This window comes from Lolium rigidum, chromosome 2, assembly GCF_022539505.1.
Source record: "Lolium rigidum isolate FL_2022 chromosome 2, APGP_CSIRO_Lrig_0.1, whole genome shotgun sequence".
In the NCBI taxonomy this organism is placed as follows: Eukaryota; Viridiplantae; Streptophyta; class Magnoliopsida; order Poales; family Poaceae; genus Lolium; species Lolium rigidum.
Window position 1 is genome coordinate 137,683,631 of NC_061509.1, and position 21,248 is coordinate 137,704,878.

Sequence of the window (21,248 nt, forward strand, 5' to 3'; positions counted from 1 at the left end):
AATGCCAAGGCCGCCTTGGAGTCCTGGACCTTTATGGTACATTATAAGTTTTCCATTTCACTAAACATTGCTAGTATTTCTATTCTTCTGTGCTGATCCGATTGGTACAAAAAAGTGAGAACGGCAAAAGTGAAGTCTTCCTCGAACCCCTTTTGGAATATCCAAAAAGGACATACTGATTTCTTGAGGACTACACTGCTACCGTTGAATCCTACGTATTTTTAGATTGCCAACAGCTTTCAAAACGATATCCAGTTGCTTTAAGAAATTACAGTATTTCATCTCATGCTCCTTAGCCTGTGCTAACAATAAAGTTCAGCCTTTCCGAAAAGAAAAGAAATTTTCAACCATGAAAGCTGTTCGAACAAACTCAGGATCAAATTCATCTTAACAGCCTTTACCAGCTTCATATTAATCTGAGATAACTCATGACCACATTCAATTGCCACGAAGGAATGCATTTGTATTTCATAATATTGCGTTTAATGAACAAATAAATCCACCAAAAATACTTTCATCGAGAAGAGGGCAGAACAAGCATAAGAAAACACATTCTAGGAACAATGACAAGCACATGGATTTCAGCATTCACATAGATAAACACATGTCTAGAGTAATGAAAAGAATTCAGGACTCCACTGAACAAATGACCAAAGGACTAAAAAACCTATCAAACAGAAAGAAAAGAAAAACATAAAACAAAAGACAAGGACTCGTGGTAGTGTACTACGCTAAGAGTATAGATATTGGATCATCCACATCGACATCCTCGATGCGTCATCAAGAGAAACACTATCAAGGGAGTGATGCTCTCACTAAATATTGGTCTTATCATGTATTCCTGTAGTTGGCTAATGCAACAAGGTGGGGGATGCTTCGAGCAGGCTGGCTCATCTCTCCTGCATCATTGACCAGGGGAGCGCAGCACCGGACGAAGTTCTCAGAGCAGGTACACGCTTCGCGATCAAGAAGGCTTCGTTGAGACGGGCTGCGCGGTCTGCGAACTGGGAGGCCCTCTGAATTGTTCACATCAAATAAACACATAGGAAGGATTAGAAGCTGAAGCTTGTAATACAAAAGTAAAGATATTTTCTTACTGTAATGCAAAAGTACACGTGTTATCACAAATGCTACTCGTAGCAACCAATCACTGGAAAGTGAGATATTATTACACCCCCCATTGACATGTGGTCCAAAAGGGGCAAAGCATGTGGCCGAACAAGCACTGCCAAGACAATTCATGCCACTGTTTTTAATGGCAGATTTTGACACTTACCTAACCTGATTTGTTGGTAAACCATGGCATTCAGATTAAGTACAACAAAGATGTCTACTCTGTCCAGTCCTGACTTGGCATGTAACCCGTATGACTAAACACACTCCTGATTCAATCTCCTAGTACAGATAACACAGAATCCCATTTTAGGTAATCATGGCCAACTGTTGGCTATGATTCACACATTGCGTGCCTTTTAATAGATGTACTTGTGGCAATAATTGATACACGTTATTCAAAATAGTGTTAATACTATCAGAATCTGGAAAACACACTGTCCAGTTGAATAATTTAATGTCCAGTGCGCAAAAAAAAACCCTACAAATCCAGCTGAATTGTATGAAGGCTTTTAGTGGTAACAAAGATGGAATTATTGGGCGTTGCTTCATGCAGAATTTTACATTCACCAATAATTCGAGAATGATGAAATTGCGAAGTCCCACCATTGTACTACATATGATGAGAGATATCTAAAACGTGAAAAAGGAACTCTCTAAGCAGAACTTTGGAGTGATCATTAAACAGATGAAAATATAATACTAGTATAAGCTTGAAAGAGCATATTCAAATCACTAATTCAGATGAAGTAGGAAATTTCAAGTTGGAGTTCAACAACAATATTTACTTCTCGTGTTTGAACTCTGATCACCTTAAACTAATTCAGCACACAAGTTCTATCCCTGGCAAACAAGCGATAAACCATACCAAAAACTAATAGAAGCAGAAGTCTAAGTATTCAATTCAAGGAGGAAAGTACAATAGTATAGACCTGAAAGAGCATATAATTAATTCAGATGAATATAAAATGTTTGAAGGTTGAAGTTCAATAGCAATATTTACTTCTCGTGTTTTAACTTTGTTCACCTTAAATCCAATCAGCACACTAGTTGTATCTACGATAAACAAGCAATAAACCACACCAACACAATTTCACTAGATTCTGAACATACCGAAAAGAAATAGAAAATAATCAGAAATTATCGCCAAATGGCACAGCAACCAGACAGTGCGTGTTGGTGCACTTTTATACGGAAAAAGAGATGATGCCATCTGATTTCTGAATCATACCAATGTTTTTTTCTAATCAATGCGTGAATGACTACATGAGAATTTCCCAGGCCCCTACAGGTCACAAATTTACTCCCTAATTTAACACAAATTTACTCATCTGTATCAGAAAAGTGAAATTAAGCAAAGCATAAATCATTCCACGGAACAATATAGTAATAACAGTTAGCAAGAAGCTGACCTTATCATCCAAGGCGATCTTAATCTGGGGAAGGCCCGTGGTCTTGTTGAAATATTGGGCCCACTTTAGTGGCCCAAATTAGATTTCAGTTTTTCCTATAAATCTCAAAGCCCACATAGTGGTAGCCTTGTGAGTTTGAGCCCAAGTTGGTGGCAGCTCACTAGGGAGTGGCAAGAGGTGGGAAGTTTAGTCCCACATGGAAAGTTGGGAGGAAGTTAGACCACCTTATAAGGTGGGTTGTTCCACCACTAGTAAGTGAGTGAGAATAGGAGTGCTACACGCGCGCTCCTCCTCCTCCTCGCTCGCTCGTCTCGTCTCGACTCGACACGACACGCCACGACGCGCGCCGCGCTCGTGGTGAGTGGATTGAGCCTCGAGCCGAGACTTTCCTTACTTTTTGCAGCTCTGCAGAAAACGAACGGAGTCCTAGACGGACGCGTCGCAGCTTAGTCTGGTTCGGGTCGCTCCCGGATCGTGGGCTATCCGTGAACCGACTCAAAACGTTCGTGCGACGTGGGCGTGGCCCACGTTGCCTAGGGTTTCCCGAGCCTATATAATCTTCTCGCCCGGCTACCGCGTAGAACACATCCAATACACGAGTTAGGGTTTCCACCTCTCTCTCGCTTGCGCCGCCATCGTAGCCTACTCCATCCCGCGCGCGACGTGCATCGGCGAACGGGAGAGCAGGTCTCCGGAACCGCTCGTCCTTGCGATCCCGTACGGGAGAGGGCGAATTAGGGTTTTTGGGAAGCGCTTTGCGCGACCGCTCAAGCTCTTCATCACGGGTCGCCTTCCGTCCAAGTCGGGCGGTGCCGCCTACCGTCGTCTTCAACGCCGTCTACTTCGACCCGTCGTCCTCGTCGTCAACAACGTTGTCATCAACAACGTTACCGCTGCGACATCGTCCGCTACACCTCCACCGCCACCTCCACCGGATCGGTACGTGCGACATATCTCGATCCGTTTAGCGATGGATGCTTTATCGTTTGCGCTGCTGCTCGCTCATGTTGATTAATGCATCTAGTATGTTCGAGTTTCACATGTTAGTAGTTGTCGTCGTCATGCTTAATATTCTGGGATTAATCATGGAAATTGTGCCTAATTATCCAACAATCCAAAAACCTAATTGTAGGCAATTTCCGAGTTAACAATGGCTGGTTTTTCCGATGCACCGAGGCCGGATAAGTTTACTCAGTGTGCACTTTAAGAGATGGCAGTATAAGGCCATGCTCCGGCTTACTCATCCGAAAGTGTTCGAAGTTACCTGATGGTTTACCCGAAGGAACTATATCCGACCAAGATCGAACAAGTTCAAGGAAAACAATACTCTCTTCGTTCGGATGCGTTCTAAGTATTCTTGCCGATCGTCCGTGTGATGTGTACATGCACTTACCGGACGGTAAAGAGCTCGGGATGCACCGAATGCTAAGTTCGGTGCAACCGATGCAGTAGCGTGAACTCGTACATCATGGAGAGCTTCCATGACATCGGGATGGTTAACAACCGTTCGTAGTCGAACAAGCTCATGAGATACGAGTGCATTGCGAAAGAGCTTGAACTCCTTAAGTGTGCCTTACCCGACAAGTTTGTGGCTGGATGCATCATCGCTAAGTTGCCCCCTTCATGGAGGAACTTTGCCACAACTCTCAAACACAAGAGACAGGAGATATCGCTTGAAAATCCGATAGCGTCTCTTGATGTTGAGGAGAAAGCTCGGGCTAAGGATAATACCGAGAAAGGAGAGGGTCGATCTAGCGCCAACATGGTGCGGAAGAAACCCTACAGCAAGAACAAAGGGAATAACAAGCCCTCCTTCAATAAGCCTATGAAGACTACAACCTTCAAGAAGAAGAAGATGATAAACAAAGCGGATCCGAGCCGCTTTACCCGTGGAGAGGCTGGCCACTTTTCTAAGGACTGTCCCGAGAGGGCGGACCGCAAGAAAAGGGGAGGCAAGTCAACACGAGTGACCGCTAGCAATGCCGATGGGTACGGTAATCTCTTTACTCGTTCTTTCGGTATTTCAATCTCCATGTTGGTGGATTGATACGAGTGCTAATGTTCATGTGTGTGCTGACATATCCATGTTCACTTCTTACCGGGTCGCCGGGATTCTTCCGTCTTGATGGGGAATGGGTCACATGCTTCGTTCGTGGTGTTGGCACGGTAGATCCGAAGTTCACTTCGGGAAGATCGTGCAGCCGAGGAACGTGCAAGCATGTCCCTACTATGAACAAGAATCTCGTTAGCGGCTCCCTTCTATGCGAGAGATGGGTTTAAGGTTGTTCTAGAGTCGAATAAAGTAGTTGTTTCCAAGTTTGGACAATTTATTGGTAAAGGCTATGAGTGCGGAGGCTTGTTCCGCTTTTCGCTTTCGATTTCAGTAATAAGTCCGTGAACCATATTTGTGGCAATGTTAGTGATGATACCAGGTGTTTGGCATTCTCGTTTATGTCACATTAATTTTGGTTTAATGTCTCGGCTATCCAGTTTAAGTTTAATTCCGAAATTCACCATTGCCAAAGGTTCTAAGTGCCATAGTTGTGTGCAATCAAAGCAACCTCGGAAGCCCCATAAGGCGGCCGAGGAGAGAAACTTGGCACCTCTAGAACTCATACATTCTGATCTATGCGAGATGAATGGTGTGTTGACAAAAGGTGGAAAGAGATATTTCATGACATTGATTGATGATGCGACTAGATTTTGCTATGTTTATTTGTTGCGAACTAAAGATGAAGCTTTAGACTACTTTAAAATTTATAAAGCCGAAGTTGAAAATCAACTAGAGAGAAAGATCAAGCGTCTTAGGTCGGATCGTGGTGGCGAATATTTTCCTAAAATCTTTGATGAATTCTCGTGAGGAACATGGCATTATTCATGAGAGGACGCCTCCCTATTCACCCCAATCAAACGGGGTTGCCGAGAGGAAAAACCGCACGCCGATCGACTTGGTGAACTCCATGTTAGCCACCGCCGGCTTATCTAAGGCATGGTGGGGGAGGCTTTATTGACTTCATGTCATGTCCCGAATAGAGTTCCTAACAAGAATAAAGATAAAACCCCTTACGAGGAGTGGGCTGGGAGAAAACCATCACTTTCGTATTTGCGCACATGGGGATGTTTGGCGAAAGTCAATATTCCAATCACTAAGAAGCGCAAACTCGGACCAAAGACAGTGGATTGTATCTTTCTAGGTTATGCTCCGCGGAGTGTAGGATATAGATTTTTAGTAGTTCAATCCGAGGTACCCGATATGCATGTTGATACTATTATGGAATCTCGTGATGCAACATTTTTTGAGAATATGTTTCCTATGAAAGATATGCATAGCATTGCTAGAATTTCTACCGAGATAATTCCTGAGTCTAGTACATCTAATGAGTATTTTGAACAATCACATGAGAATGTTACCGAGAAGGATGACAATGAAGCTCCTAAACGGAGCAAGAGACGAAGGATTGAAAAATCCTTTGGTGATGATTTCATTGTGTACCTTGTGGATGATACTCCCACGTCCATTGCAGAGGCATATGCATCTCCAGATGCAGATGACTGGAAAGAAGCTGTCCATAATGAGATGGACTCGATTCTTTCTAATGGAACTTGGGAGCTATCGGAACGACCCCATGGATGCAAGCCTCGTGGGCTGCAAATGGGTGTTCAAGAAGAAGCTAAGACCCGATGGTACTATTGAGAAGTACAAGGCGCGGCTTGTAGCTAAAGGCTACACACGGAGAGAAGGCGAAGATTACTTCGACACCTATTCACCTGTCGCTAGACTTACCACCATTCGAGTACTACTCGTCCATGGCTGCCTCCTATGGTCTTATCGTTCATCAAATGGACGTAAAGACAGCTTTTCTTAATGGAGAGTTGGAAGAGGAAATCTATATGGATCAGCTTCGATGGGTTCATAGTAAAAGGTGAAGAAAGAAAGGTGTGCAAGTTGCTGAAATCTTTATATGGCCCGAAACAAGCACCTAAGCAATGGCATGAGAAGTTTGACGGAACTTTAACTTCGTAGGCTTTGTTGTCAATGAGGCTGACAAGTGCGTTTACTATCGCCATGGTGGGGGCGAAGGTGTTATACTATGTTTGTATGTGGATGATATTCTGATCTTTGGTACAAACATGAAAGTAATACACGAGGTCAAGTCTTTCTTGTCAAAGAGCTTTGATATGAAAGATCCGGGAGAAGCCGATGTGATTCCGAACATCAAGCCGATTAAGAACGAGAGTGGGATTACTCTAACGCAATCCCATTATGTTGAGAAGATCTTGAGCCGGTTCGGCTATATTGATAGCAAGCCTTCTTCAACACCTTATGATCCCGAGTGTGACACTACGCAAGAACCGGAGGATTGCCATAGATCAATTGAGATATTCTCGGATCGTTGGCTCACTCATGTACTTAGCGAGCGCGACTAGACCCGACATCTCTTTTGCTCGTTAGCAAGTTGAGTAGGTTCATGTCAAACCCGGGTACCGATCATTGGCATGCACTTGATAGGGTCATGCGCTACCTATGTGGTACAATGAGTTATGGGATTCACTATTCAGGGCACCCAGTCGTGCTTGAAGGATATAGTGATTCGAATTGGATCTCGGATGTAGCTGATCCGTACGCCACAAGTGGGTATGTATTTACCTTTGGAGGTGGCGCAGTGTCATGGAGATCTTGTAAGCAAACCATATTGACGAGGTCAACTATGGAAGCAGAACTTATCGCTTTAGACACAACCACCGTTGAATCGGAATGGTTGCGTGAGCTCTTGATGGACTTGCTCGTGGTTGAAAAACTCTGTTCCGGCAATCCTTTTGAATTGTGACAATCAAACTCGTAATTGTCAAAGTGAACAATTCTAAGGATAACGCGAAGTCATCAAGACACGTCAAGAGACGTTTGAAGTCCGTCGAGAAATTGCGAAACTCCGGAGTAATAACTGTTACATATATTCAAACGAGACAAAAATCTGCAGATCCCTTTACAAAGGGACTATCACGTAATGTGATAGAAAGTGCATCGAGGGAGATGGGTTTGAGACCCGTTGATGTTACGCCATAGTGGTAACCCAACCTTTGTGATCGGAGATCCCGTGAATTAGGACCCGGGAAGAACAAACTAGTGGTTTAATTGAGGAGAGTATTATGTAACCCTCTCTATGTGAAGATGCACAACTCTCGATTCTGTCGTAAGGCAGGTTGGCAACAAGCCTTAATGTGTTTATGTTGGCTATTTTAGCAAAGATGCCGTCCTACTGAGCATTCTTGAAATAACACACCTATATGAGTCCGATTGTTAAACGTCGCAATCTATGAGATTTGGGTGATCTCTAGTAAACTCATGAAGAGACCATGAAGTATGACGCATATGCTTCACCCGCGGGGTAGGCTACTGGCAGCCATGTACTGGTCATGACTTTGAGTGAAACCTCGTTCACGCAAAACTTGCAATTCAAGGCTTAGTCCATTGTTCAAGTGTGAGTGGATGTAGCTTAAGGTTCTAGGCGGAAGTTCAACTTAACGAGTCTCCGCTGAAACACTCGGTATATAAACAAGCAGCGAGTATTGGTAAATCTCTAAATGGGGATTTGAGATCTGGTGGGGGATTGTTGAAATATTGGGCCCACTTTAGTGGCCCAAATTAGATTTCAGTTTTTCCTATAAATCTCAAAGCCCACATAGTGGCAGCCTTGTGAGTTTGAGCCCAAGTTGGTGGCAGCTCACTAGGGAGTGGCAAGAGGTGGGAAGTTTAGTCCCACATGGAAAGTTGGGAGGAAGTTAGACCACCTTATAAGGTGGGTTGTTCCACCACTAGTAAGTGAGTGAGAATAGGAGTGCTACACGCGCGCTCCTCCTCCTCCTCGCTCGCTCGTCTCGTCTCGACTCGACACGACACGTCACGACGCGCGCCGCGCTCGTGGTGAGTGGATTGAGCCTCGAGCCGAGACTTTCCTTACTTTTTGCGGCTCGGGAAAACGAACGGAGTCCTAGACGGACGCGTCGCAGCTTGAGTCGGTTCGGGTCGCTCCCGGATCGTGGGCTATCCGTAACCGACTCAAAACGTTCGTGCGACGTGGGCGTGGCCCACGTTGCCTAGGGTTTCCCGAGCCTATATAATCTTCCCGCCGGCTACCGCGAAACACATCCAATACACGAGTTAGGGTTTCCACCTCTCTCTCGCTTGCGCCGCCATCGTAGCCTACTCCATCCCGCGCGCCGACGTGCATCGGCGAACGGGAGAGCGAGTCTCCGGAACCGCTCGTCCTTGCGATCCCGTACGGGAGAGGGCGAATTAGGTTTTTGGGAAGCGCTTTGCGCGGCTCGCTCAAGCTCTTCATCACGGGTCGCCTTCCGTCCAAGTCGGGCGGTGCTTGCCTACCGTCGTCTTCAACGCCGTCTACTTCGACCCGTCGTCCCTCGTCGTCAACAACGTTGTCATCAACAACGTTACTGGCTGCGACATCGTCGCTACACCTCCACCGCCACCTCCACCGGATCGGTACGTGCGACATATCTCGATCCGTTTAGCGATGGATGCTTTCATTGTCTTGCGCTGCTGCTGCTCATGTTGATTAATGCATCTAGTATGTTCGAGTTTCACATGTTAGTAGTTGCTGTCGTCATGCTTAATATTCTGGGATTAATCATGGAAATTGTGCCTAATTATCCAACAGGTCTTGCGCCTCATCCTGTACATCCTCCTGCCCAGCACGACAATCCCGAGGAACGCCGCGGCGATGGAGATCGACCACACCGGCCTCACCTTCCACGCGCAGTAATGGATGAGCTTGAACGGCAGCCGCCACCACACGACCAACTGCCTCTCCGCTCCCTCGCCGGCGACCGGGGCCGCGGCTGCAGCCAGAGGGGAGGAACAGTCCTTCCCATCACCATCCGACTCGCCACAGCCGGGTGCGGCGTTACCATCCTCCCCTTGCTCCGGCTCCTCCTCCTCTGGCGCGGCGCGCACCTCGTCGTCGCCTGGTGCAGCAGCTTCGATACCAGAGCTTTCTGTAGTGGTATCAGGTCCTCCATCTTCCAATTTCACACTAGAATCTTCCAATTGCACACCCGAATTCTCCGATTGTTCTAATTGGAGTGTCACACCGCCCGCCGCGGCTGTTGCGTCGGAGTCCAAAATTCCCTCCGGCTCCTGATGCGCGGGAACCGAATCCGGCTCGCCGCGACCGCGCGCGGCGGCCTCGATCTCCGCCGGCCCTAACGCCTCCTCGGTTTCCTCGTCACGTGCGCTCGTCCACGTCGCGCCGCCGCATGTGAAGGATGCACTGATAACCGAGCCATGTGCGGTCACATCAGCCCCGCCTAACTGCAACTGCAACTGCGCGGTGGAATCCGCAGCCGCGGTAAGATCCACGGGCGGCTCTGGCGAGATCAAACCTAACCTGTCGACTGATCCGAACCCTGATTCGACCTCCTCCTCGGAGGCGGCCTCCGAGGACGAGGGGTGGAGGGCGAAGTGGTCGTAGAGGACGTGGCCGCCCTGGCCGGAGACGAGGACGGCGTCGTCCTCGTCGTCATCCCCTCCGGCGGCCGATGCGGCGGAGAGCACCTCCCAGTCGCTGAAATCCGATGCGGCGTCCTCCATGGCGCGGTGGCTCTGGCGCTCTGGGGAAGAGGGAAAGGGCTCGAGACTCCTAGAGGCGGGGAAAGACACAAGAAGAAGGGCGGTGGGTCCCGCTTGGCAGAGGAAGAGAAGGCGGAGATGGGGAGGGACACGTGGCTTGGGGCAGGGGATAACGGGGCGAGGTGGCCGGTTGCTCGACTCATCATGGGAATGTGTTTCGCTCGCTGTGCGGTGGGCCCGGAAGGTTCGCGGCTGGTGGCCTGGTCCACCGTGTCATCGAGTGCGGCGTAGGGTATGATCGTGAGAGCGGGTTCCGGTTAAAATATCTGAAGGGTAGAAGCCAAAAAATGGCGACACCAGGTGCCGGCGACGTGCACTTCTCCTTGGCACGTGCTCGCCCCTCGCCGCAGGTTGCCGCTCCTACGCGTCACGCCCATAGGCCGATACGGAAGTTACACAAAACAAGGGTCCGTCGATTAGGATACGACATCACTGGTTAAGGAAAATGTTAGAATATTAGTCAATTTTTTATAAGGGCGGTGCTGAGGATCCTCCGGAGGATATTTTCCCTGGAACCTCCGACTCCCCTACGCGACACGTGTGCTCTGGACCATACCCATATGCAGCACCCGCTCGCTCCCCGCACGGAAAAGAAAGAAAAAAAAATCCTACACAGACATGGCAGCACCCGCCTACCGCCGCACCTTCGCGCCCTCCCCCGAGGCACCCTCTGGTCGGCCACCCATCTTTGCAACATCATCACCTGCACCACCGCCGGTGGTGCCCCGACGACCGGCTTGCAACAAGGAGGCGGCGCCATAGTCGATTGGCTTGCAACACCACCACAGAGGTCGACGGCAGACTTGTAGCACGAAGGGGACGTCGACATCGGCGGCTTTGAAGCACCGCGGCGGCTCTCGACGGCGAGCTTGCAGCACCGCGGTGGCTCTCGACGGCGGGCTTGCAGCACTGGAAGGCACTTTTGCAGCTCCCATGGCGCATGTTTGCAGCTACGGTGGCAGACCATTGCAGCTCCGGTGGCAGACCATTGCAGCTCCGGCAGCGACCATTGCAGATCGAGCGGTAGATGGTGGGTCCCACGCACATGTCCGGTTCTTTCTCCCAAGGGACGCGTGGCGGACGGTGAGCCCGGAGGCAGCGCGCATCGCAGCCTCCGGAGGAAAACAATCGTTTTCCTTTTTATAATTACCGAAAACAACATTACAGATACACTAGCATACTTAACCGTATACATCAGATTAAACACATGCATTAGATCTGAATATGAAACAAGTAGCAATGTCAAATAAGAGAGGCATAACACGTACATCGTGACCGGGAAGGTCGCACCAGCAACACCAACATTGTGGCCATCGTTGATGTCGCCCATGCTGTAGTCGGATTTGTCGAGGAAGCAGTCGAACCGGCGAAGAAGAACACGAACAACAACGAACAGTCGCGCCGAGACGCTCCCCAAAAACCTTATCGCTCATCTCCCGGTGTAGGATCTCAATTCTCAACGGACGTGGTTTCGGAGACCTTCTCTCCCAGACGGCTGTGCACGTAGTTGTCGGGATGTGGAAGACTAGAGAGTAGCGCAACAAAAAGAACTTTTCCGTGAGAGAGACGGTCTAGAGAGTTCTAAGAGAGAGTCTCTAGATCTGTTCTGTTTCCTGGTATAGCCTGGGTGGTGAGCCGACCCGACCGCGTTGCCACGCGTAGGAGGCCAGGGACACGCGGCGAGCATGCACACACATGGTCAACACGTACCTAATTCAGTTGGTGCACCAAGCAAAAAAATTAGACTTTCTCGAAAGTGTCTCGAACTTGAGTCACGAAACGCGACGTGCGTACGTGACGAGGCGAGGCGGGCGACGCAAGAGGAGGAGTGCGCGAGGGCTCCTTCTCTTCTCACTTGCTTGGAAGAACTAGAAGAGTAGCCCTTATATACCACTTCAATTTCTTTCCAACTAGCAATGTGGGACTAAACTTTGTCCCTCAAGGCTGTCCCCAAGCTGCCAACGTGATGGCCTTGAGATTTCAGAAATTGTAGGCTACATGGGCTGCCTTACTGAACTGCAACCCATCTATATCCAACAAAAAAAGCACAGTACTTGGTTCAAACTCGTAGGAGAGTCCATAATCGAAATAATCCCTCTGATTCATATTAGTTGACACAACTTTGTCTAGAGACAGATATATCTATTCAACAAACACATCTAGATATACATCCGTATCTAGATAAAGTTGAGTCAACTATTTTGAATCAGAGAGAGTATTTATAGCTGCAATTCTACATTCATTTATAGGATCGACTAGTTATCGGCTAGCTAAAGAATTTCGTGCTTACAAGTTGCAGCTTAGGTTTGTTAGTTACAAGTGGAGTTATAACTATGATCTTTCAGTTGCAATTAGGGATGTAACTAAGAAAAAGTATCCAAACTATCAGATTTGCTTCGTGATTCATGCTAGTTATCAGCTGCAACATAAGTTGCAAGCAAAATTTAAAAATATCATCTGACAATTAGCTTCGTTCCCAGTCGACTAAAAAATGGCCACCCTCTTTGTTTATAGATATTCGAATTTATTTTGTAAGTACAAATAATTCAGTTGTGGTACTAGTTTCTTCTTGCTATGCCGCCATAAAAAGACATATGTCACATGCAATACAATTATTTACACCTTAGATCATTTTACTTGAATCATGGGAGGTTTACCGAAACGATTAATTAAGGTGAGTGTGTCGTTTTGAGGGCCGAACTATATGTAGCTTTTTATTTTCAAATAATTAAAATTTATATTTTGAGACTTTAAAATAATCTGAAACAAAATTCTAGATGGTGTATGCTATAATGGTGTAAAATTGCAATGCAAACTAATTTGTATTCTAGTCTACACGAAATTAAGAAAATCTGACAAATTTATAGTCTTGAAATGTGCTCTATTCACTATAAAATTTAACTGAATTTATCATTTTTCTGTAGCCTACAATATAAGGTTGTTTGTATTGGGATTTTACACCATTGTACTATACATTATTGGCTATCTCTAGAATTTTTTCGAATTTTTTCAAAATTTAAAATATAAGTTCCGACTGTTCACAAATAAAGGGCTACGTGCAACTTGACCTCCATTTTAAGTTTTTCACTCTCTGGTCCATAATATGTGTCCTGATTTTAGTTCAACCATAACACTTACTATGAATGCGGAAGGAATACTATTTTGGTAGATGGCTTTGTTTTCTTGCTATGTGAAAGATAAGATAGTGGTGTTTGTTTGGGAGTGGTGTTTTGGCACCCGGGAGCATATGCTCCCGGTTTTTAAATTTCATTTTAAATACACTTTCAAAATGTTGAAAAATTCGAACACAAAATTAAGTGGGTACATCTCAAAAGTCTACACACGTTCAAAAATTGGTTCCACAGAAAGCCGACATTTTGAGTGTCATCTGTAAAAAAAAGACAAAATTTGTTATAGAAAAAGGTTGTGCATGAGATGTTTTGTTTGTCTTTTTCACACAAGTCACAACAAATTTCGGTTTTCCAAAACTTGATGTGCGTACGTAAAATGTCGATACGTAAACTAGAAGATTTTTTTGACATTTCAAAATATTTTTTTCGGTGGCAGGAGCATATGTTCCCATGTGCCGAATTGAATTTCTGTGTTTATATGTAAAACCGGAGGGAGTAGTATTTACCTATCCCCGAGTCTATGGTTGACATAATATTATATGCCATGAGTATATTATTTTGTGTTACATAGTTACTCGCTTGCTTATTTACCTAATCTGATACCAATCTTATAGAACACTAGTTAAGTGTTGTCAGATAATCCAATAAAAATACATATGTAACTTCAAATGTTAAGAAGGATTTGATTCGCTCAAGCTCAAACTCCAAATCAAATAGCAGAAAAACATACCAAAATCATGTTCTCCTCTACTAGAAGCAAACATTAATGCTTATTTGGTTTTTTTCATTAATACGTCCAAGTCGTAATCCTAAATACTTCATCTGTCTTTCCTAAAAAAAATTACTTCGTCTGTCTTTCCTAAAAAAAAATACTTCATCCGTCTTAAATAAGTGCCTCAACTTTTTTTTAGACACAGGTATATCTAAAGAAGGTTGGTCCCTTGCTTGATTAGTAGCCACCAGCTCCAGGGTGTTTCAGGAAGCTGCACGTCAATGGGTAAAACAGCTGGAAGGGTAGACAAGTCATCATGTGTACTTACAACATAGTTTTGAAAATATGTAAATGGAAATAAGATAGACACTATCCCCACTTTGTTGTACTCGAATAAGATATCTCCAACGCAAGCAAATTCAAACAATTTTTGCCGCAAATGTAGTGCTTCGTAGTTTGGTCGTCCGCTAGGGCAACACCAGGAGGGAATCCTAGCCGCCGCCAAGAGCTCCTCTGGGTGGCTTCCCTACCGCCAGCGTTGCCCGTGGTGGTGGCGAACCTCGGTGCCAAAGATGCTGGGGAGCGGAGGTTGCGACGGTGACTTCATACATGCGAGTAGGCGGCTTTCGTGGAGGTGGTTGTAGGCGGTGGTCGAGGCGGCACCCCCGGCCAGGTTGCGGCAAACTTCGTCCGGTGGCCTCCTTGGGGGCTGATGCGGGTGGAGGTGGCTAGCCGCGGGTGTAGGATCCCGCTGAGATATGTCGTCAACTACAATGCCGTGGTTGGGGGTAGCACAAAGCCGGTCGATGTGAATAAAGGTGGTTTAGGGTTATACATAGCAATGGTCCTCTGAAGGCATTGTTTTGAAAACTCATACTTTTCTTAGGGTGAAAACCCAAGATCTTTGATCGTACTTCTTTTGTGATCTGGATCTTGTCTTCAGTGGTGGTTAGAATGTTGTTGTTGCGAGTGTATCGTCATAGCGGGAGTCTTCGCTTTCTATTTCTCTTTTTCTTTATTTCTTGGTTGTGTACATCATTGATGTATTTAGACACCATGTTGATGCAGGTCAAGCTATTAATATATTTGCTTTATTAAAAAATAGTTCATAGTTTATAATTTGTAGCCAAACACTCTTGAACCTGACAATTATTCTGAGTTTCTGACGAGACACACATGTGTTATTTGTTGCGAAGGGGTCAAAACATGGTCGGCATACATCGAATCACACACTCGCACAGATACAGCCCTGCGGCCCAGTCCCTCGGCTCTTTGTCCTGCTGCGGGGCTGTTTTGGAGAATGGTATTTCCCGGTAAAGCTTTGTCTATAACCTTTCTTTCAAACAGACCGCAACGATGACAAGAGCACCGGCTAAACTGCGACTGTGTTATCTTCAAAACCAACGTGAGCAAGAACAAATGTGGCTGCAGACATCAGCTACCGACAAATCGAACCGTCTCCGTAGAAAATTCCCTATGTCCAAATCGAACAATTCCAACAGCGCCAGAATGCTTTTCCACGGCGTGGCCACAAAGTCCAAGCACAAATTAATCGCAAGTGCTCCTGCCTCTCGCTTTCACTCACTACCCACGCAAGAAATAATCATAGCGAAACAGCGCTGCCAAGCTCTTTCTTGACTCTGATCAATACAAAGAGTTATACAGAGGCTGACCAACATCAACGTCATGGTAGAAGATAGGATTCACATGATACTGGAGGCTACAGAACACCTCTTGGTTAACATATAGGTAACCATGCTGAACTTCAGGAAAGCCCTTGGACAGCCTAAATTATATGCTGAGCTTCAGGAAAGCCCTTGGACAGCCTTGCCTATGCCGAGCTTCAGGAAAGTCCTTGGACAGCCTTGTCTATGCCGAGCTTCAGGAAAGCCCTTACCAAACCCACCAGTGATCGTGCCAAGGCCTCGGAAAATATTGTGTTTCAGAAACTGTTCAGGAACGGCTGAGCAATGGTGCGTCATCGCCAACGGGGCCTCTCTTGTCTGCAGAGTTAAGAATGTTTCATGAGAATCAAGTGGCAGCCAGTACTAGTTTAGGGGGACTCCTAATGGTAGGCGATGACGATGACATCCAAGTCACACAACAGACAGATTCTTAGCAATTTGGTTTACACAGTCTATGCAGTGATCTATCATAAATACATGATCTGCATGGCTGAAGATGGGATCATAAATCTGGAAAGCGCGTGTTAAATGGGAGTACCTTGGCTTGCTCTTACACGTCAGCTTGTTCTTCGTGCTAGATGAGGGAGTGCCAAACCGTGATGAGATTACCTGCACAAGAGTGTGCAGCAACCTTTAGTTACTGATGCATTTTCATCAGGCACAATGAACTTAAAATAAATGTCCATTTGTACAACCACAATATGATATTGTTCATATAAAGAAAAAGACAGGGTCCGTCATACAGGCAACAGAGACTGCAGATTCATGGTTGATTACCACAAAAGAGTAAATGCTAAGTTAGAACGAAAAAATCACATCCAAAAATGAACTGACCTTTCTGTTTTGTTCATTGCAGTTTACAGTACGTTTTAGCACAACAGTCGTTCCTTCAGTAGTATGACTTCCATACGTTGACTTTTTCACATTTTCCGTCTACAACAAAGCCTTATTAGGAAGTACTATAAACTTTCTGAAGAGAAAAAAAGTACGAACTGGAGACATCACCCAGCAAAAAAGGATATGAATCGTCACCTCACTAGGTACTGCTTTTACCTTCATCGTGTTTTGCCCATTTGAGATCCTTGGTGCCTTCGCAGCTTTGGCAGGACGAATGTTGTCGTAGCTACTTCTGGAAAAAAGAACAGAACAGTTTATAAATGACCAGATATTTGTCACCAAATAATACCACACTTAAGAAACAAATGGAAACAAACCTTGCACTTGTGGGTGCAGATATGCGCATCAATCCTCTATTCCGTTTACGGTCATCCGATGCCGCAGGTGTGCTCAGCTGCTTCCTGACCATCAGCTCAAACAAGTACAGGAGTGTCAATGATATTCTTCAGGACTTTCATAGTATATGTTGAACAGAAATAATATAAAATAAAATTGAAGACCTTTTGTTCTGTGAAACATTGCTTGTACTTGTAAGACCTGTTGCTCTTTTCGATGCGACCTGCCAAAATTAATTAAACTCTTTTAAGTCCTTCACTGTTTATGTTGAACGTACAAAAATAGTTTCTAAAAATTAGCTAAGGAAAATTATGGTCCATCAATGAGCAAGTTACTGAAATTGTATCTGTAATGATTTCAAGGGCCAACATTTGATCAAGCGCAAAACTACCTGAGCACTCTGGAAGGGTTTTGTGTTATTTTGAGAGGACTTGGGCATAACAGAGCTTTTAGCAGCCAACCTTCCAGTACTGATGTGGTTACTAGAAGCAACATGAGAAACATGCAACTGTTTGTTGTAGAAATTTGTACGAGGAACAGTTGCTGCACGTTCTTTAAGAGAGTTGGGAGAAGCTTGTGCACATGATGCAGGAATTCTATCAGTGTTCTGGCACAAGGCAGATCTGGAAGAAGTCGCAGCTCTATCAGCATTTGGGTATGAAGAAGGTCTTGTGGCAGGCTGACATGAAGCTGATTTAGAAGAGGCAGCAGCTCTATCCGCACTCATCCTATCAGACAAGGCACGCAATTTCATCTCAACCCTCTTGTAGAAAGGATCCTTCAGGCCTTCAGAGTTCCTGTTTTCTGAGTTTCTTCTTGAATCAACCCTAGGGATTTGGATAAGAGAACTTGATGGGTCCTGAAATAATAAGCATGCACATATATGAGATAAATAATAGTCAACTTTTGCATAGCATATACAAATCAACCAAGACAGGAATAGACAGACAATATGAAAGCTTTCTTTAGTAATCTCCGGGAAAGTCATATTGAGTACATTATACTATGGAACTTACGACCTCAAAAACTGCCTGAAACCTCATACAAGCAATTTTTTTTTTGTTCTAACCATGTAACTGGAGTAAATAGATGATCCTAATATATGGGTGGATGCTTCTGTGTGGTTACTAATTCACTGGTATATGTATAGCAGAGTACATCGATGCCCAAAATAGTTTTGTACTCTTGCGATGAACCTTCTAAAACATATACATGCCTGTAAAGTGGGAGCCGACAGTAGAAACTACTTTGTTCTGTTATTAATTCATTATTATATGTAAAGCAGAGTACATCGATGTCCAAAATAATTTTGTACTCTTGTGATGAACCTTCTAAAACATATTATGGATTATCTAGATTTTTACAGGACTCTAAAGTGGGAGCCGACTGTAGAAACTATTTTGTTCTGTTATATCTTGTCAGTGATTCTCCCTCAGTTGAAAACACTACATAAGCAGTAAATATCAATCCAATATTTTATTACCTTGGCCTCCTTTGTCAACCTATTAGTGACCACTGGCGCTATGTTCTTTCTTGGCTCCTGTTTCTCAAGACCCACTTTCAGACCTTTTGAGTGTAAACTTGCTATTGGCAACACAATTCTTGACGCAACAACATTACTTTCACCATAGTCAGTTGAAATCACATGCTTTGGTGCAAGAACCTTTCTCTCCAAGGTTTCGTGGTTGAGCCCATGGTTACTACTTGTGCGTGTTGCACACTGAAACTCGCCATCGACATATTGCTGTTGACCAGTACTAGATGTCTCTTCATGTTGAATACCTTGTGACCCTGATATCCGCGAAAACAGAGGATTAAATGTCACGTATCCTAGCCCATGAGGTTTATGGCATTCCTTCTCATCTGATGAGCTCACTCCAATAGATGGTTGAGAGATGGAGCTTGGAGCAGTAATCATAGGATCTTCAGAAACAACTGCATGTGCTTTGTCGTCCTGCCTGCTATGGTCCAGAGTGTTGTCATCACTCATTTCTTCAGATGTGGCTTCAGTGAGATGCATAGCTTTCCGAGCCTTCTTCTTGTAATATTCTTCAAAAAATGCCTTCTTTTGTGCAACTAAACCAGGCATGGTGAGTTTGTTTATCTCCTCATGACGTCTGTTGTGCTCAAACACTGATCTGTTTTCCCATGACAAAGACTCCCCAGCAAATCTACCAAATGATACGGAACCATGATCAAGTACCATCTGCTGAACTGAATCGTCCTGAATGGCAGACACAAAACGAAATTAGGGACTCAAGAAATCTAATTCAACAGACAACAATAATTAACTAACAGTTACAAAGCAATATCTAGTCATCTAAAAACTATATAGACATAACTTATAAGGCCCAGCATGGTAAAAAAAAAACTTATAAGGCCATCCAGCATCAGCTGAATCACATCATGGTGTCATCTCAAATATTTGCCAACGACGTTACAGTATTCAGGAATCAAGAACCATCTTTGGCATCACAGTTCACAGTGCATATAAACGAAATTACTAACGAATCAAGCCTACTCAAAACACAACAAGTTTCAGACAGCATCAACTGTGTCACATTATGTTGACATCTTAAATACTTCCAAACAACATTACGATATCAAGGAACAATTTAACCTTGAGATTTCAGTTGATAATTCAAGTAGGCAACTACGTTACAGTATTCAGGAATCAAGAACCATCTTTGGCATCACAGTTCACAGTGCATATAAACGAAATTACTAACGAATCAAGCCTACTCAAAACACAACAAGTTTCAGACAGCATCAACTGTGTCACATTATGTTCTTAAATACTTCCAAACAACATTACGATATCAAGGAACAATTTAACCTTGAGATTTCAGTTGATAATTCAAGTAGGCAACTACAGGTAAGTAATGGATGGTTTCGAAGCAGAGGACACTACCTGTGTGGAGTGATCGTTGTAAGCCAAATCTGAGTGTGACCATCCACTGAACGGCTGCCCAACCTCAGCAGCCATTGATCCAACCTCAGCAGATAAAATCCTTGACGCTGATGTTCCGATCTACCTGCAGCACCAGATATACGTCACACTGTCAAAATTCTGCCTCCATGGAAATTTCATGAAAAATACGTCTTTTCAGCAGAAAAAAAAACAAGAATCACCAGAAAATTCTTAGGAGCAAACACAAAACCCGCATAAACAGCTCTTCGAAAGTTCAGAGGAACGAAAATAAACCAAAAACCACCCAAATCTTGGTTGCCCGGCAGAGGAAGATTCAGCAGTCAGCAACTAAACCTGGCAATTTGGTTCACCTGGAACCCACGGCTTGAGCCCCATATTGTTTATTGAGTAGAATAGTTTTGGCCAGGAAAGAAAATAACCAGAAAAATGGGGATTCTTGGATGGAAACTGGAAACAGCAACTCTACCGATGAAGTGTAAAACTACACAGCAAACGGGTCTAGAAACATGGAAATATGCCATGAAGAAACATACGAGATGCGGCGGATAATCCTTGGAGGTAACCAGCAAACAGTGGCATAATCTGAAAACAAGAACTCGCGGCGCTCGCAGGACCGGTCAGCAGGAAACGAAGAAACGCCGACGGAGAGGAAAGAAGCAGCAAAGCAGCAAGCCGAACAGAACGGAAAAAAAAAATCCTCAAATCTAACCGCGGTACGGCGGGCGCACCAAACGAAGCCATCAAGAACCGGGGCGTACCGTACTAGAAAGTGGAGAGGCAAATCAAGAACCCACCGGCCCGATCGAACAGCCACCCTCCAACGGCAGGAACTCGATAATCGGACGCCGAAGCCTCACCTACTCGCCGATCCGGAATTCTTCGTCGCGCTGGCGGAGAGAGGGGGGAGGAAATATTTGGGGGGCGGCGGCGGCGATGGTGAAATTGGAAGAGGAGAGCGCTAACGGCAGGGAAGGGAGAAGTAAATGCGAAGGGGATGGGGTCGGCCGGTCGAGTAACGTTCGAATGAAGCTCGCTCGCACGCCGTTGCGCCACGCGTGGGCTTTTGCCTCTGGCTCCCTAGTAGAGAATTTAAAAGGTGGTTCTTGGGCTTCTCTCCAAGGCCCGCCTTGGTGTGTGTTGTTTTGATCTTGGGTCTAGAGTATTAGAGCATCTCCAGTCGCGTCCCCCAAAGCGTCCCCCAAAGGGATTTGGGGCACGCCGGACAGAAAATGCGTTCCAGCCGCGTCCCCCAAAGCCCTTTTTTGTCCGGCGCGCCCCTATACGGTGTCCGGCGCCCGAGCCCGTCCCCGTCCCACGGGGGACGCACCGGGGACGCCGGACACAACGAAAAGCGAGGCGGGGAGTGGCGGGGCCGACCCGTC

At 45.4% G+C, this 21,248-nt stretch overlaps 2 protein-coding genes across 2 annotated transcripts; both read right to left on the reverse strand.

Annotated features, from left to right (window-relative positions):
• Window positions 1–557: 557 nt before the first annotated feature.
• LOC124692404 lies at window positions 558–10,144 on the reverse strand. Its single transcript, XM_047225766.1, has 3 exons — window positions 9,209–10,144; window positions 2,526–2,571; window positions 558–1,016 (listed from the first exon to the last, which is right to left on the reverse strand). Exons 1-3 carry the CDS (start codon window positions 10,132–10,134, stop codon window positions 891–893), a joined length of 1,098 nt encoding a protein of 365 aa, XP_047081722.1. The 5' UTR covers window positions 10,135–10,144; the 3' UTR covers window positions 558–890.
• Window positions 10,145–17,052: 6,908 nt separating this feature from the next.
• LOC124690154 (protein WVD2-like 7) lies at window positions 17,053–19,920 on the reverse strand. Its single transcript, XM_047223582.1, has 4 exons — window positions 19,843–19,920; window positions 18,418–19,158; window positions 17,326–17,793; window positions 17,053–17,157 (listed from the first exon to the last, which is right to left on the reverse strand). The coding sequence occupies exons 1-4, from the start codon at window positions 19,918–19,920 to the stop codon at window positions 17,053–17,055; spliced, it is 1,392 nt and encodes a 463-aa protein (XP_047079538.1).
• Window positions 19,921–21,248: the final 1,328 nt, after the last annotated feature.